Source organism: Anoplopoma fimbria, chromosome 15 (genome assembly GCF_027596085.1).
Source record: "Anoplopoma fimbria isolate UVic2021 breed Golden Eagle Sablefish chromosome 15, Afim_UVic_2022, whole genome shotgun sequence".
Taxonomy (NCBI): Eukaryota; Metazoa; Chordata; class Actinopteri; order Perciformes; family Anoplopomatidae; genus Anoplopoma; species Anoplopoma fimbria.
This window is the reverse complement of record NC_072463.1, coordinates 19,001,058-19,016,980: the sequence shown is the minus strand read 5'-3', so window position 1 is coordinate 19,016,980 and position 15,923 is coordinate 19,001,058. Positions and strand designations below refer to the sequence as shown.

The window sequence follows — 15,923 nt, the reverse complement described above, 5'->3', positions numbered from 1 at the left end:
AAAAAAAGTTTAATCCATAAAAATGAATACATAACTTTTTTTAAAACTCTCTGAGGATAATGCACTTTTGCTCACCACACAAACCAGCAATAAACACTAAGCTTTCAAGATTATATGTGTCAAGAGTAATCAATCACTCCTATGCCCCGAGGGCATCCATGCTGCAGTGTAACTAATCTGCAGGCTCAGCAGCATTGGCCTTCACCTTTTTAGGAGGCGACAGTGTGATGCACTGCAGTATGAGGTTCTCATTTGCTCTTTACATAGACTCATTCAGTTGTCATGCAACACTTGATTGTATGTGCGTAGAGTGCAGACAGCGGTTATTAGAAAGGGTTGGAAGCCCCGGTGCTCCCACTAATTTAATGACCTAACAGCAGGAGGGATGTGATGGGCATGGTCTCTGTCAAACGCCTGGCCAGCTTTAAACACCTGGCTAGCCTCAAGACACTTGGCTAATCCATCAGTGGCCTACTTTAACAAAATAACTTCTTAAAATAAAAGTTAAGTTAAGCGAAAAACAGTTTTCAGTCGATAAACTGCACTCATTTTAAATCTATTTTGCAAGTCTGTAACTTTTATAACTCATCTGATGTTGCTATTGTACTTTAGCAATCAATCTCCTGCTTTTAAAAACATTCAGGATATTTTTTTCTCTTAAGAAGAGCATTAGAAGCATGTAGTTGATTTTTCCTGTAAAGACACAAACTTGACACAACTTGACACCTTCAATAAAATTTTATTGAAAAAAAAGTACCAATAAACGACAAGAAATCCAGAAAAAAAGATTTGTAGAGCAAAGCTCTATATGTACAGCATATTGCACTACTGAACAAATTGTCTTTACTTCCATATTATATCAACAACCAAAAAATATATATAAACACAAAAATGAGTGCACAGTAGAGTCTCGAAAACACACAGTCAATGTTTACAAAAATGCTACATTTTCGCTGGGTCTCATTTCTTGGTATACAGAGAGTGTGTGATAATCAAGACTTCGTTGAAACTGAGCAGTTAAAGGCATATTCCAGGATTTTAAGAAATACATGTACACTTTATCTGTTCTTTAAAGACGGGCAAATATTCCATAGCTCTAAGCTCATGAGCCAAGTTAACCACAACCATGAATTATTTTGGTTCGCTTGGTTTTGTTTATACACCACGGTGAGATGTGCAAGGAATGTTACAAGTTCATTTTTATATAAAAAAATGCCCTTGATCTCATGGACTTCAAAAAGGACCCTACTCGTATTAAAAATTATTTTACAGGCAATGAACTGTCCTTATAAAAGAACACCCTTTTTCTTAAGAAAATACATTTTTAAAAGTTAAGAAAGACCATGAAGAAGAAATGTTATCGTTAAAAAAAAAAAAATTCGAAATCAACACCTTCCTCAAAAAAACTTCAAATGTATATAAAGTGGACTACAAAATTCAAGACACTGACGGTTTCCATAAAATACATGTCCCACTCTAGGGATTCTCCACACTCACATTTAATGTGATGAGTGCAGCTTGGGAACCTCATTCTAACAAAATTATACAGGGCACCATGGTGGCTTGTTTCCCTTTCCAATAAATCAATCCGAGCCAACTTGGTCAATGCACAGGTATACGTCTGACACATGGCAAGATTAGCCCAAAAGAACAATCCAGAGTATATACTAGACATTAACACAACAGATTAGGGACCCATGGGATCTACAGAAACAAAGTACTTTCCAGTGCATGTTGATTACAACACAATGATCAAGATTTAAGAATTAACACATAAACAAACGCCCTGTGACTTAATATGAAGGCAACCCTTTTTCTGCGTGTTTTGAAGTATCTCTAATGTCATGTGTATCATTAGCAATGGGTGGGATGGGTAATGACTCATTTTAATTACAAAGGAAATGTCATATCCTGTTGAAAGGTTGAACTGCATAGAAGCTGCTGTTTTTCTAAACCACATTTTGCGAATGTACCCATGATGTCTGGTGAATCGGATGGTGGAAGATAATGAAAAAGGTCTGAATTGGTTGGGCCCTTCCCTGGAAAATCACAACCGTTTAACAAAAAAATACTACACCCAAAATCTATTTTATGAGAATCAAACAACCATCTCGTAAGCTTGAAAGGTGAGGTTTGTAGGTTTCTTCTTTGTGAAGAGCAGCAGCTGTGGTTATAGTGAATTAATGTTTGTAACAATGTATTCCAATAGTTAGCAACATATGTATGAATATATTACTTCCTCTAAATAATATTTTCCTTTTTACAGCTGTGAAGCTCTGACAGAAGTAGTGAATTTGGGCGAAACGACGTATGGAACCTGAAACTGCGATGCAAAAACGTGCCACCATTGACATCCATTGAACCAACATGAATTCCTAATGACCAAAGCTGTTGTTTTTCATGAAGAGCTAAACTACAAACCTCTTAGTGCCTACAGGAGATGAGCAATACTAAAATAAAATAGAATTTGAGTTGAGTATCACAAGAAGCAATGTCAGGTACAATGCAGGCCAACTTGCTCTGCACAGTTTAACAACTGAAGTCCAAAACAAGAAATAAGAATTGCACACACAGGTGTATACAGTAGAAATGGGCCAATATACATAAATAAGAAGGGAAAAAAATAAATTACAAAGAAAAATGAACCGATGATGAATAAAAGAGAAAGTCAAGAGCCAATGGTGAGACGGGGCGCTACATTGACTGGCTCAGCATTCAGGATCCGCAGGAAACTATAACCACAACCACATTCAGTGCACCTCACACGCCTTCTACTACATGCTCAGTAGCCCCCGTCACCACCACCGTCAGTCTCAGTCTCCTCAGTCAACCTGTACCTTTATATGTGTGTGCTGAGAAATTGGCCAGGAGGATTTCTTTTTTTTTTTTTTTTTTTTTTTTTTTTTTTTTAAACTGAAAAGAAAATGAAAGACTTGACGATACCTCGACAGGTATTGTCATAAATAAATGGGTGAAAACGCTGCTCTTCTTCTAACCATGTAACAGATTCTCAAGGTTACCAGTAGCCCACAAAGTCTGTCCCTGAGACATCTTTAAGAGAGTGAGAGGAAACCCTAATTATGCAGTGATAAACTTGACACATCGTAAGGAGCAGGTAATTACAGACCCCTGATATGTACTGCTCCTCGGGTCCACAAGTTGGCCTGGGTTCAGCAATGGAAAATATAACAAACAGCATCTTCAACAGTGTCTTTTAAACATATTCATATTTCAACAATAATTACAGTCTTTTTCATTTTTGTCTTTTTGTCAGCTGAGTGGTTATATGTACTAAAAATGTCCCAAATCTGGATCTGAGCACCAAAGACAATACAAGATCACCCAACAGAATACAAAATGATGTAAAACCCGATAAAAGTAGCCTGAGACGATCTGTTTCACAGATTGATTATGCAGTATTGTTTGGTGTTCAGAACACACACGGGCTGTGAAAAATAATAAACCGGGATAGAAAACTGTTTAACTGGCTGTATTGTGACTCTAGTGTAGCCTGAAACATTCTAGGATCCAATCCAAATCCCAGACTGTGATTAGTCAGGCCTCAACATTGATTAGTTGTCTTGGACATAAGAGTGAATACATTTGAAATGGTGTGGCGGGAAAACAAGTCATAAGTGAAAACCTTCATACAAGACAGAGGTTACCATGGTAACAATCTGAAATCTTGAAGGGTGTACAGCTAGTGCAAAAACAGTGGATCCACAGCTCCACTTCAAGGGCATGGAGGTCTGAAAACAATCACATGAAAAGAACACATGGAAAAACACAGGGATAACTTGAATGTGGGAACAATGGAGGAATGAAGTTCTGGTGTTCTCACTGAAGTTTTAAATCAAATCATTGGGGTTAAGGTGTACAAATCGTTTTGTTACTATTTAGGTAAATAATATTTAAATTTGCTCTTTATAGCAACTAATGTGCTTTACTTTAATGTTGTAATTTAGTGCACAGGTGCTAGACCTCGAAAAACACATGCAAAAGTCAGCACCACCTCACTTTAATCTAAATATCTTTTCATGGATCCTATAAAGTTTCTTTCCCAGGCCTTCTTTAGTGTGCTACATCTCAGACAACATCCAGCCACCCAGTAGCTGGATTGAGTCAGTAATAGGCCTAATATCAACTGGCATAACTTATAATATAATATAATAGTAATAATGTAATACACAATAAGGGGAGTTGCATAATCAGGAACAGTAGTAATAAGTCATATATATATTTATAATATGTAAATAAAAAAAAGATCTCTTCATATGTTTGGGTTTAGCCCCAATCATTTTAGGTGTGTTGATCCTAAAATATGGATTCAGTTTACTCACTTCACTGCTGACATTTAAAATAATACCTATTAATTCCAACTTTAATTCTAACAGATTTCTTGAAATTTGTCTCCAGTATCAATAATCTTTTTTCTGGCAGTCACAGGTGTGTTTGACCAGTCATTGATGTTCAGCACTGCAAACTCCACCCCTATATTTCCTGAGTCATCAAATTGTTCTGACTGTTTCACATGTAGCACGCGACTGAAGAAAGGCTCGCCTTAAAACATCTGTGCATATTAAAAAAAAAAGATATTTAGATTGCAAGGTAAGGTGAGCAGACTTTTTCATGTGCAGAAACTTTGTTCCCAATATTTTAAATGATACTGAGGGATCATGTTCAAACGTAATACCATACCAAAGAAAATCGAGGAGTAAGAAAACAAAAACAGAAAAAGCAAAATAAAGAAATTGAAAGTAAGATAAATGTTCCAATGAGGTGAGGTGCAAAATGCTTTGTTCTGAGAAGTTGCCTCTTTGGAAAATAGTAAATGACCTTGTCTGGTCACATGGGAAACCTAAGAAAATAAAACCTCACACCACATTTCCTTTAATTTCCTAACCATCTCGCCTCATCTCAAAATTGCTCAATACTCATTCGGCAGAAGACATTGAATAAGGCATGCCCGGGGTCTGTGGAGGTCATTTAAGATGGATACATGTTGAAGTGCAAAAAATTGAACAAGAACAATGTACTGTACAAAACTACTACACCACACGTATACCAAAATATGAACATTTTCCTGTAGAGGAATCTCGGAGCATCATGGCATCTTCTCGGAAAGAAAAAAACTCACGACCTTGTATAAAAGTTGGTTGTCTCCGTCCCGCGGTGACCCTTATGTCTCCTTTCTTTTCTCCCCCAAAACAGACCCGTGTTAGATTTGACAGTGCCATTAGGAGTCCAGTTCCTCAGAGAGATGGGGAGACCCCCTCACCTCCGTCCTGCTCCACCTCTTCCAGCAAAGAACCCCCTGTCAAACAGAAGGCTGAGCAGAGCTGCGGCCAGGCGCCACCACATCCACCCCTGATTCCTTTGGTTTCGATGATACTGAAGCAGCAAATGAAGACAAAACATACAAGTCAGAGCACTCTACTGAAAATAAATAACACAAGACAGTACTAGAATTAGGCACTTTAAGGTTGTCAGTGTCAGCTTTAGGTTGAGTTGCCTGTGATGTGTGATGACAGTGAACACAGTGAAAAGGGTCAACTGAGAAGAGGGCAAGGCCAAACTAGACACCGGAACAACGCTGATATTTTCACAACAGTCTGCTTCTGTCCCCAACAATACTTATTAGAGAGGCCTCCCTTTGGGGTTTGGGATCCCTACACAATCCGGGCTTCCCAACAGGCATTCCAAGCTGTAAACACATCCATCATATGCTCACACTTTTTCTAATCTTCCTGGCGGAGATCAGCAGCCTGTGGGTTAGACTCTCGAGTTTGCGAGCCAATTGGATTGTGTGCGATTAGGGGGGATAATGCTATATCTGCCATTGAGAAGCTGAGATAAGATAATTGCAGCGAATGGGATTAGGGAGCTTCTGATGAGAGGCACGGAGCTCTCTGGAAAACACGTATCTGCACGCAAGTATGTACAGTAGTCCAACGGCTCATCTGCAGACGAAAGGCAGACTCCACCACGCCTGATAATGCTGCAGCTGTTTTCAGACCATGAGAGTTGCAAACTGAGAGCGACTAGAGATTGCTTTTTTCATGACAGTGCACAAAAGTGTGATACCTTTTTTCTTTTTTTTTTTTTCAACGTTCTGCTTTGCCAAAAGATCTAAAGTTAAGGATTAGACACGCGATATTGACATGGCTGTTAAGATGGTGTCCAAACATTGTCCTAGTTAGCAGCCAATAACTGCCATTGTGATAAGCCTCTCTTTACTCTTATCAAATCGTGGTGAACATTGCAGAGTGTTGCATAAGCTTTGCCATGTGTGCATGTTACGTACTGCTTGCTTGATAAAACCAGCTCTCTGTTGTATGACATAAATATATCTTGCCTGGGGATATTTTGTTAGGGACATAATAATAGCATTATGTCTGCTTCATATATATACACAGTTAATATTTACATGCAGCACAGAGTAAATGGGCAGTCAGTTACAACTCTGAGAACAAATAAGAGGACAGCCGAATGACTGTATGTTAAATATGTGTAATACTTAATGGAGCTTAGAGTTTGAACATTAGAAAGTAAAAGTTGCAGGCATCAGATTAGTCAACTGCAGGATTTATCATGCTACAAAGCTTGTGTATTTACCACAATCTGAATGATAAGCAATTCATCTTTATAAACAGAAACAGAATGTTCCTGTAACCTTCTGCCCTCCACTCTACCAAGCTGAGAGAGACACCCAGAGAGAGAGAGAGAGAGAGAGAGCGAGAGAGAGAGAGAGAGAGAGAGAGAAAAAAAAAAAGGTGTGCACAGGCCTGTCGCAACTTAGCCATGAGTCACGCCACCAACTGTCAAAATGAGACCCGGGCTCTAAATTTAGCCAGCGATAGAGCGGCAGAGTCCAGCCAGATGTTCGGTGTCGTCACTCTGACACTAGCCTGATGTGCTTTATCAGTGTCCCATGTGGGCTGTCTGTCAAGCCGGCTGCTCAGAAGCTCTGCCTTATCTGCTGAGCTCTGGATTAGTCACATCAGGGAGGAGACGAGGAGCTAAGGAAAAATACGAAGAGCGGTGGTATTGGATAATAGAGAGCGGCGCAAATGGACATCACTGTGAACAAACACCATCACAGAACAATGAATGAAAAGTAAATATCCAAAGCTAGCTTGGTATGTTTTTATTTCCAGTGCAACTCCACTCATACAATCCCCCCCCCCTCTCTACAAGTGCTGAAAGGAGAGAGTGCTGTGTCCTCACTAGAACAGTGAGGAGATAAAGCCACAAACACTGCGTGCGAGCAGACACACAGACACGCACAGGCGATATTCAACCCAGCTTTCAACACCTCATATCGAAAGCACCGGGAGTCGTCTCTCTTAAAAAAACATGGGGACGAAACCCAACTCTGCTCCTTGCCCTGTGCAGACTGGAGGAGTCTTCCTGCCATTGTGGCCGTCATTATTGCCTTGTCTCAAATGGCGGGCCGGCTAATGTCAGCCATTCTCTGGGGACTTCAGCGTCCCCTCCAGCCCTCTCTGACTGAGGAGCAATTTATCTGTCAGCATCCACCAGCACTCCTTCGCTACCTAATCCCTCATTTCGCCAGGGGCCACTCACAGCCAGATTGCCCCGAAATCCATCAAGAGGATGGCAGTCAAAGGCACTTGGATGGCTCAGGGACAAGTGTCTGCACCGACTAACTGCAATCACCTACTGACAGGAGGAGACAGGAATGAGACCTGACAAACGGCACAATATTATGGTTTTATGTACTCGCTGTCAGACCGTGCGATAGTGAGAAGTGAGAGACAGCAAAATGCTGAAAAACAAGTATGGGTGTATTCATGCATGAGCATGTTCACACGCACAGCACGATAGGACTAATTGCACAACCAGAGCCAGAAATAGCAATTATAGGCTGCAGCAGTATCACACATCCAAAACCACACATCAGTGTTCAGGCTGTAAAAACATCCCTCAGCAACAGCCAGGCACACAGACTGTGAACTCTTATCACCGGGCAGAAACTTATATGTTCCACCTTAGGTGTGAGCAATAGTCACACTGGTCGCCATGCAAGTTAGCATTAAAAATCCCCATACTCTTTATGATGCATTCCAAACAATTCTGTGTTTCTGTGTCCTGTCTCTTTTAGCTTGAACATATGACTCCACAGAACCGTTTTCACTCTGACTGTCCTCTCTACTGTTTACTCAACCAGTAAAAAAACAGCACACGCCACTTCCTCATCCCCTGACCCAGGCCTGCCACCGTTGTGCGTCAGTAGATACCAGCCACACACAAACACACAGACACATCGCAGCAACCCTCCTGTCTGTCTGTATGGTTATCTGTTTGCATTTGCCAGTGTCACAATACATGAGTCATAATGAGCTGCAGGGGTATATAAATAAGTGCGTGACAAAATCACAAATTGTCTTGCACTTCAAAGTATGAAGTAAAAAAAAAATATATAATTATATTATGTGCAGGGCAGGGAGGGTCCCATTTCCCGAAAGGGAGGTTTTAAGACAACTGAAGATGGTTGTTACTTGATCATTTGCGGTTCATTTCCAAACCTCCTTTGCTCACATACATGCTTATGCCATCATTATGGAGCCTCCCCCCCTCCCCCTCTATGGCTGCGTAGACCTCTTATTTGGGTGTCTGCTGTGGCCGCCTCTTGCTGAGGGAAGGGGCTGACTGCTGACTCCCTGGAACCACAGCTGTCCCCCTGGGGGCTCACGCACTGAGCTTTGGGTTACAACATGTTTACCTTCTCCCGCCACTTCTGCTTTTTCCTGGCCGTAGCGGTATGTGTGGATGCGTGTGTCTAAATGTGAACGTGTCAATAGGTATGCGTGTTAGTCTGTTAAACACTTGTGCAACTAGAATAGGGTGTGTGTATAGTTTTGATGTTACAGCCAATTGAAACAACAGTGTGTCACGGTTGTACAACACTCCCTTGTTGAAGTTAATGCAGCACACAAACTCAGTGGACAGTGTCACCCTGACCACAATGCAATGTGTTATTTGAGGCCAGGCATCCTCTATGCAACTTGCCTCCACAGCGCACTGAGGAAACAGGGAGAAAAAAGGGAGCGAGAAAGAGAGAGAGAAATAACAGGAAGAGGAGGCAGGGGGAGAGCCTGGGGTTGGAGAGGTGGGGGAAGGGCTGTCCTTGTTCAGCAATGTTTCTGGCTTGAGGGTAGGGAAGGGGGGGGGAGACGCTGGGCTCTGTAACTTCTGCATGCAGTCTCTCCAAAACAAATAAGCAGCGATCACAATAAAAGAGAGGAGACTTTTGTCCCACCATAAATCTTGGTCAGATCATCAGGGGATCCAAATATAATTTTAAAGAACTGTGTGAGTGTTGTTGTTAATGTGTGGACGGTGTAAATCAGACTAAAACTGAAAGCTTTGTGGATTGACCATGTAGGACCCATATAAGCTACTGATACAATGAGCCATAATCAGTAGAAAATATAGCATTAACATTAATTTTCAGTTGAAAAAGACCACACTAAACACAGAGGCACACAGCTCCTGGTATTCTAAGTTAGCACACTAAGTCCAAAGTCATGTTAAAATAAAGAAAAGCTTCTCCTCCCCCTTCAAATTGGTTTGTGTACAGTATTTGGTTTACACAAATTACATTTCCTCCTCCATACGAAATAAGGACGTGTGAAATTCTTCGCTTTTTATTTACTACTACTTGTTGGAATGAACAAATGTGTTCGAGTCTGATTTGTATAATAGTGTTTCCTTCTGGCTTTACTGCTTTTTATTTTGCCAGCTCAGCTTGAGTCTCCTATCAAGATCCTATCCAAATAACAGGAACAGATTAGTTTGCCTGGGGGCAGTCAAAGGTAGCAATCTATTTTACAAATATAAAAACTCTGACTCTAAAAACTCTAAAAACACATGCAGTGTAGCGTGCATACAATCAGGATTGTATGCACGCTACACTGCATGAATGGCACAAAGGGGAGATTCTATTATTGTTTGGGGTATTAGTGGCCAGTTGCACTTGTTTACTGCCATCAAACTTCAGCCCTGTCTAGAGTTTGTATAGTCAGCGGGATGCATATTTCCTCCTCACCAGTTGTAGGTGTTCCCGGTGAAACTGGTCTCCTATCAGCTGGAGTTTCTGGCCAATGCATGCCTCCACACCGCGGGCCACAGGTTGCTGCCGCGGTAGCTGCTCCATCCCGTTCTGCTCCCCTTCACTCTCTTGTCGCCTCGCTTCCTGATCCCCAACAAGCTCAAAGTTTGCAGGGAAGTGCAATCGAAAACCTGCGTTGCCTGTTGAGTGTCAAGGCTGAGACTTATTATTTTTGTCAACAACCGTATATTTTTTACTGAGATAATGTCTATGCTGAAGATGCAGCAGGCACAAAGAGCAGCCTAGTATTGTTGAACGTGTCTTTGACCAATCAGATTGCTCAGATATAACCACAACTTTTCCCGGCTGTGTGTTTTTTTTGTAATCAAACACTGTGAGTCATTTAAGGGTTTCATAAGTCACTCATAGACAACAGATTTGAAGTCGGTCAATTGTTAAGGTGTTACTATGGCATGATTACTTGTATATGGCGCCGATGTAACTTTGCTGTCACTGATAATCACTTCTCTGTGCAGTTGCCGCTCACTCAGGTGAGCACTTCTGTCACATCCTTTCAGTCGCACTGCCAGTCTGGCGCCTTTTGAATAGCAAAGCAGCTGGGTACACTCCATGCAGACCATAAAAAGCCACTGTGATCACGACTATCTGGCGCCAGGGGTGAGATCAATGCAGCAGCATTGTTACGCATTTCTCACAGTAAGTCTAGCCCTATAGTTTTGTGCTTCAGTTTTATAACATTGGTTGTCACGCACAGGGCAATGTTCCTTTTTCACCTTTTGAAATATGGTATGTCATCAGGCTCACCGTAGAAGAGAGGTCTGGGCTCCTCTGCGACTCCACAGGGCAGCATGCCGTTGTTGGGTGCCAGGGTAGGGCCAGGTGTCTGTGTGCCCCGGTCTTCACACTCTATCTCCTTGAATGCGGTGCGCCAGCAATGGGGGTCTGGCTCAAACACATCATCCTCCTCATCGTCCATGCGGGGGCACTAAAAGATAAGCAGCCTTAAGAGCGACAAGGCGGGGGAAGAAGGATTACTGCTTCAGCTTAGTGTGCAACATTTGTCTTTTCAGTGAGTGTATAAATCAAAAGGCATCCCAAGTTCCCCTTACTAATGATGGAAGTAACCTTGGATGATTCTGCATTAGGCCTGATGAGATGATCTCAGACGCATTCATTATGTGTTCATTCCTCCTAAGCATTCATTGTTATTATAGACAACCTGTCTGGTTTATAATGAGCATTTATAATGACCCTCAAATCAATAAAACCACATTGGACATGGACAAGTAGGGGAAGAGAAAGAAAAAACAAAAACGCTCTGCCTTCACTTGTGGCAAAGAGCTCAGTGCTTATTTAGACAAATGGCTCTGTTCATCTCAGTGAAGAAAACCACACAATCCACTGCGGTTGGGAGACTCGGTTGAGCCGCATCTACATAAACGGGAGTTTGGCTGACAAAGTTAAATGAGAGGTAGAATCTCTCTGGTCTATACTAAGCAGCCCTGTGGACAGGAGCTTGGCTTCTTAAATAACTACCACGATTGCTAGCTTATAGTAATAATATCTGAGATTTGTATAGCAAACAATTGCAGGTATCAGTGCCCAGTGCACTAACAAATATCTTAAATTTACACAATTTGTAAATTTGATGACAGGAATAAGTAAAAATGCATGACTATAAATATTTAAAGCAACCCTACCGCAGAATCTCAAGGAGCACTTGGGCATCTCTCCAGTGACAATGATGCACTGCATTGAACCTCGAGTCTTACAGTGGGTCATAGAGTTATCAAAATACGGGTGAAATTCAAGTTGCCTCAACAGTTAGCCCCCAAAGTCCCATTTGAGTTGTAATACAGGGTTAGACTACTACCACACTTCCAAATTAGGGTCCACAGCAAGATGGTAATGACAGTCTTTGAGGAAAAATCCTAAACCACTCTCCCTACCCTGGTCTGTCAGCTTGCCAGCTCCCTGGGAAGGAGTTTTCTTTTCCTCACCCAACATAAGCAGATTGGCCTGGTCTCTAGCATGCCCAGACCTCACAATATACTTTGTGCGTTCACAATAAACCCTGTGTGTGTGTGTGTGTGTGTAAAACCGCTTAATGCTTTGTTTCGACAAACACAGAGTAAGAACATGGAAGGCTCAGAAAGAAGAAGAAGAAGAAAAAAAAAAAAACTAGGCTCAGCCTCCAAACACCAAGGGTTGCTTTCTGTGCAGCTCTACTGTCCAGACTGTGTGTTTGTGTCAGCCAGTGGCTCCCTCTGCTGCAGAACTAAATAAAGCCCTAACAGAAGGAGAGGAGGGATAGGTGGGGTGGTGATACAGCGAGGCTGCTCTGTTACTGACAGTTTCCATCCACTGGTATCAAAACACTCACATATAATCACAACAGTTCTACTCTGTTACATTTGGCACAAGACCTAAATGACAAGTCAGCTCCCCGTAAAGCGTGCCAGTATATTGCGACAATAAAATAAAAATAAAAAAGTTTTTTTTATCTCTAAAAGAATAAACTTTAAGAAAATTAAATGCGAAAAAATACATGTGCGGTGAATACATATGGAGAATAAATAAAAAAAATCCAAAATAACACATTTTGAAAAAAAATTATAATATATAATAATATATATATATATATAATAAATATATATATATATATATATATATATGTAATTGAATGTTTACACGAGTTAAATGCTTTTAATCTATGGAGAACACGGTTGTCACCACATGTCTGTACAGACAGAGACACAGTCTGAAGTCCATTCACCGACCGGGCTCTGTAAACCGGGAAAGCCGGTAGAATTCAAAACCTCGTGTATGAACGAACCACTGAGCCACAGAAACAGTGTTTTAATTAAGCTGCTTGGATATTTCATTACAGTACCGTGGACGTGAACTGTCGACTCACATTTTTGTTGCCTCTGTTTCAACGTCAACAGCGACACGTTGTTTGTTGCTTCTTCCTAAGGATGCGGATGTTACTTAATGTTACAGGTCGTGCCGACTAGTCGCTACAATGTGTCCACAGATGAGCGACACTTGAAGGCACTTACCGCGGATATGGGCTTCGCTGTAAAAAGTGATCTTGTAGCCAGAGAGAGAAAGACAAAAAAAAAAAAAATTGACAACAAAAAAAAAAAAGGACACAGGTTCAATATCCTGGCATACAAGCGAGTTTAGTCCGTATCACCTCCACGACGACTTCCATTCTGGGAGGAAAAGTGCAGCGGGCCGATTTCATTTCGCCGAAGTCAGCTCCACACTGACTCCGCAGCCGGGGCGTGGTGCTGAAAGTTAGTAAATAAACCCTCCTTAAAAACGCGAGTGTTTCTGCCGTCCAACCACACGCCTCTGAGCCGCGGGGGAGCCCGCCCCTTTGAGGGGGGATTTGTGACCCTGCGACCAATCGTCGAGTTTGTTTTTGTCCCGCCTCCTCCGTCGAGTATTCAGACACGTGGACGGGAAATTCCCCGTAGCACGAGACCGCTTTCACGCTACTACCGCGCTCATCTGTTCAGGGAAGTACTAACATGCGCATTGGCAGTGCGGAGAAACTGTATTTATTTAACTGTCTTACTATCTGTCTATCTATCCATCTATATATCTTTATATCCATACATCTATCCATACATCTATCCATATCCATCATATACATCTATCCATACATCTATCCATACATCTATACATCTATCCATACATCTATCCATACATCTATACATCTATACATACATCTATCCATACATCTATACATACATCTATACATCTATACATATCCATACATCTATCCATACATCTATACATCTATAAGATAAGATAAGATAAGATAAGATAAGATAAGATAAGATAAGATAAGATAATCCTTTATTAGTCCCGCAGCGGGGAAATTTGCAGGCTTACAACAGCGTAGAGTAAAGTGCACACAAGAGACATAGTAGAAGAAGACAAGATAAAAAATGAAAAATAAAAAATAAAATAAAACAATCCATACATCTATCCATACATCTATCCATCCATCTATCCATACATCTATACATCTATTTACATCTATTCATACATCTATCCATACATCTATCCATACATCTATCCATCTTTACATCTATCCATACATCTATCCATACATTTTTCATTCATACATCTATAACATAATAATTAATGGATTTTATTTCTATCCATACATCTATCCTTAGGTGCGCCTGTTGCAAACAATAATCAAATGAATATACTGTAGGTCTGTTTACTGCCAAACAGTAGATTTTTCTATTTCATTACAACATTGCCCAAGTACACGTTTAATGTTTACATTTCACATTTAACAGCCAGCTTTCAAGTTTTTGAACATCCTAGTATATGTTCTGGTTAAATCGAACTGTTTACTGAGAAACAATTGTGAACTTTTGTTTATTATAAGTGGAAATTATCTGGATCCTACTGGAAGTGGCCTAGATCTCGATCAGTATAATTGGGCACCTAGAAGAGAACACATATTGTGTGTGTGAATGTTGTTTGTTTCATTAAAAAAAAAAACAGTTTTTGACATAGATCAGCCCTGACACCATAAGTTGGGTCTTACAACAGTCATCACAAGAGACTATATGTTAACCCATCAGCCAGTATAACCACAAACATTTTCAGTAGAGATATATGAACATTCCTTTATTTTCTATAGTTCATTTCATCAGTCAATATATTGACAGTTATCCATGCTGAGCTGATGCAGGTGCTGGTGATCTGCCCCGTCCCCTAAGGGCTATCACTGATCAATAAATCCCCGGACAGCTGTAGCTGACCCTTTGCATTCTCCCAAAGAGCATCACCCTACCCCCTCCTCCCCATTACTACTCCCTGTCCCTCAGCTGTGATCACCCCACCAATGGACTGCGTGAGAAGTCACGGGTCTCTGCCTCCTCTGTCCTGCCTGAATTGGATAGACCTTTAGGTTCAGACTTTGTCCCACCTGCGGCCTTTCCAAAGAGGTGGGGATTCACTGTGGAGGAGGGGATTGGTTTTCTCAGTCACTGTGATATTGGAAACCAGATCACTTCCCTGCATGAGTGATCACTGTAAACAACAAAAGGCCCAAAGATGTGGGAGCATTAGTTGCAGCTTCCTTTTGTGCTCCAGCCAAACAAAAGAGACCCCTCCCTACTTAAAAGCCTTTCAAGAAAACATCCGTAATTACTAAAGAGACAGTCACGATCCTTGTAACGACAGGTCATTGTCATAGACACAGTATGCAGGTTAAACTGTCCTCGTGCAGAGTGATGTATGTTGTGAAAAAAACATAATCACAAGTCAGATAACCTTTTCATGGTAATTTGTTAATAAGCGTTTGACTGGTTCATTACTTGAAAGTCCTGAAATGAAATATTAATGAAAAACCCTAAGTATTGATGACAGTACACATATATTAAGAAAACAAACCTAAGTCTTTCATTAACATGCATTAGTCTGTGATGTATTAGCATTCGGGAGTAGCTGCAGAAATCATTGAGGCCATAACGCAGCTCTCAGCGGGACACATAGACAGGCCTCTATAACATAAATAATGAATATGGATGAATTCACTGCAGCTCAAACCACTATCCAGGAACATGAATTTTACATCCGCCACATTGTTGACTTAACTAATTGAGCCATGTCTATCAGTAAGTGGATTATGGCTTTGTGTTGATGAAAGACATGTCTCAAAGTCTTTGAAGTGCACACCCACAAATTACAATTTGTACACTTAGCCCAGACAAATCTCTCACTGAAATGAGGATACATAACAGAATACAGTGCCAAAAAATCTGTCAGTTTTCTCTCTTTCTCTGTAACG

General features: G+C 41.0%; 1 protein-coding gene across 4 annotated transcripts; it reads right to left on the bottom strand.

Annotated features, from left to right (window-relative positions):
- Window positions 1-729: 729 nt before the first annotated feature.
- On the bottom strand, window positions 730-13,371 carry bmf1 (BCL2 modifying factor 1). 4 transcript variants are annotated; one of them, XM_054614594.1, is made up of 6 exons: window positions 13,296-13,366; window positions 13,159-13,189; window positions 13,014-13,068; window positions 10,901-11,097; window positions 10,073-10,275; window positions 730-5,391 (listed from the first exon to the last, which is right to left on the bottom strand). In XM_054614594.1, exons 4-6 carry the CDS (start codon window positions 11,070-11,072, stop codon window positions 5,275-5,277), a joined length of 492 nt encoding a protein of 163 aa, XP_054470569.1. In that variant the 5' UTR covers window positions 11,073-11,097; window positions 13,014-13,068; window positions 13,159-13,189; window positions 13,296-13,366; the 3' UTR covers window positions 730-5,274. The 4 variants fall into 4 exon arrangements, with proteins under 4 accessions (XP_054470569.1, XP_054470568.1, XP_054470571.1 ...); XM_054614593.1 differs by lacking the exon at window positions 13,014-13,068; XM_054614596.1 differs by lacking the exons at window positions 13,014-13,068; window positions 13,159-13,189 and having other exon boundaries at window positions 13,296-13,371.
- Between the last annotated feature and the right edge of the window lie 2,552 nt (window positions 13,372-15,923).

Bases quoted from the DNA above. Each gene is read 5' to 3' on its own strand.
- bmf1 (XM_054614596.1), bottom strand. From the start codon at position 11,072: ATGGACGATGAGGAGGATGATGTGTTTGAGCCAGACCCCCATTGCTGG. The intron at 10,276-10,900 runs GTGAGCCTGATG...GACACTCAACAG, and splicing joins GCCCAGACCTCTCTTCTACG to GCAACGCAGGTTTTCGATTG. The intron at 5,392-10,072 runs GTGAGGAGGAAA...TTGCTGCTTCAG, and splicing joins ACCGGGAACACCTACAACTG to TATCATCGAAACCAAAGGAA.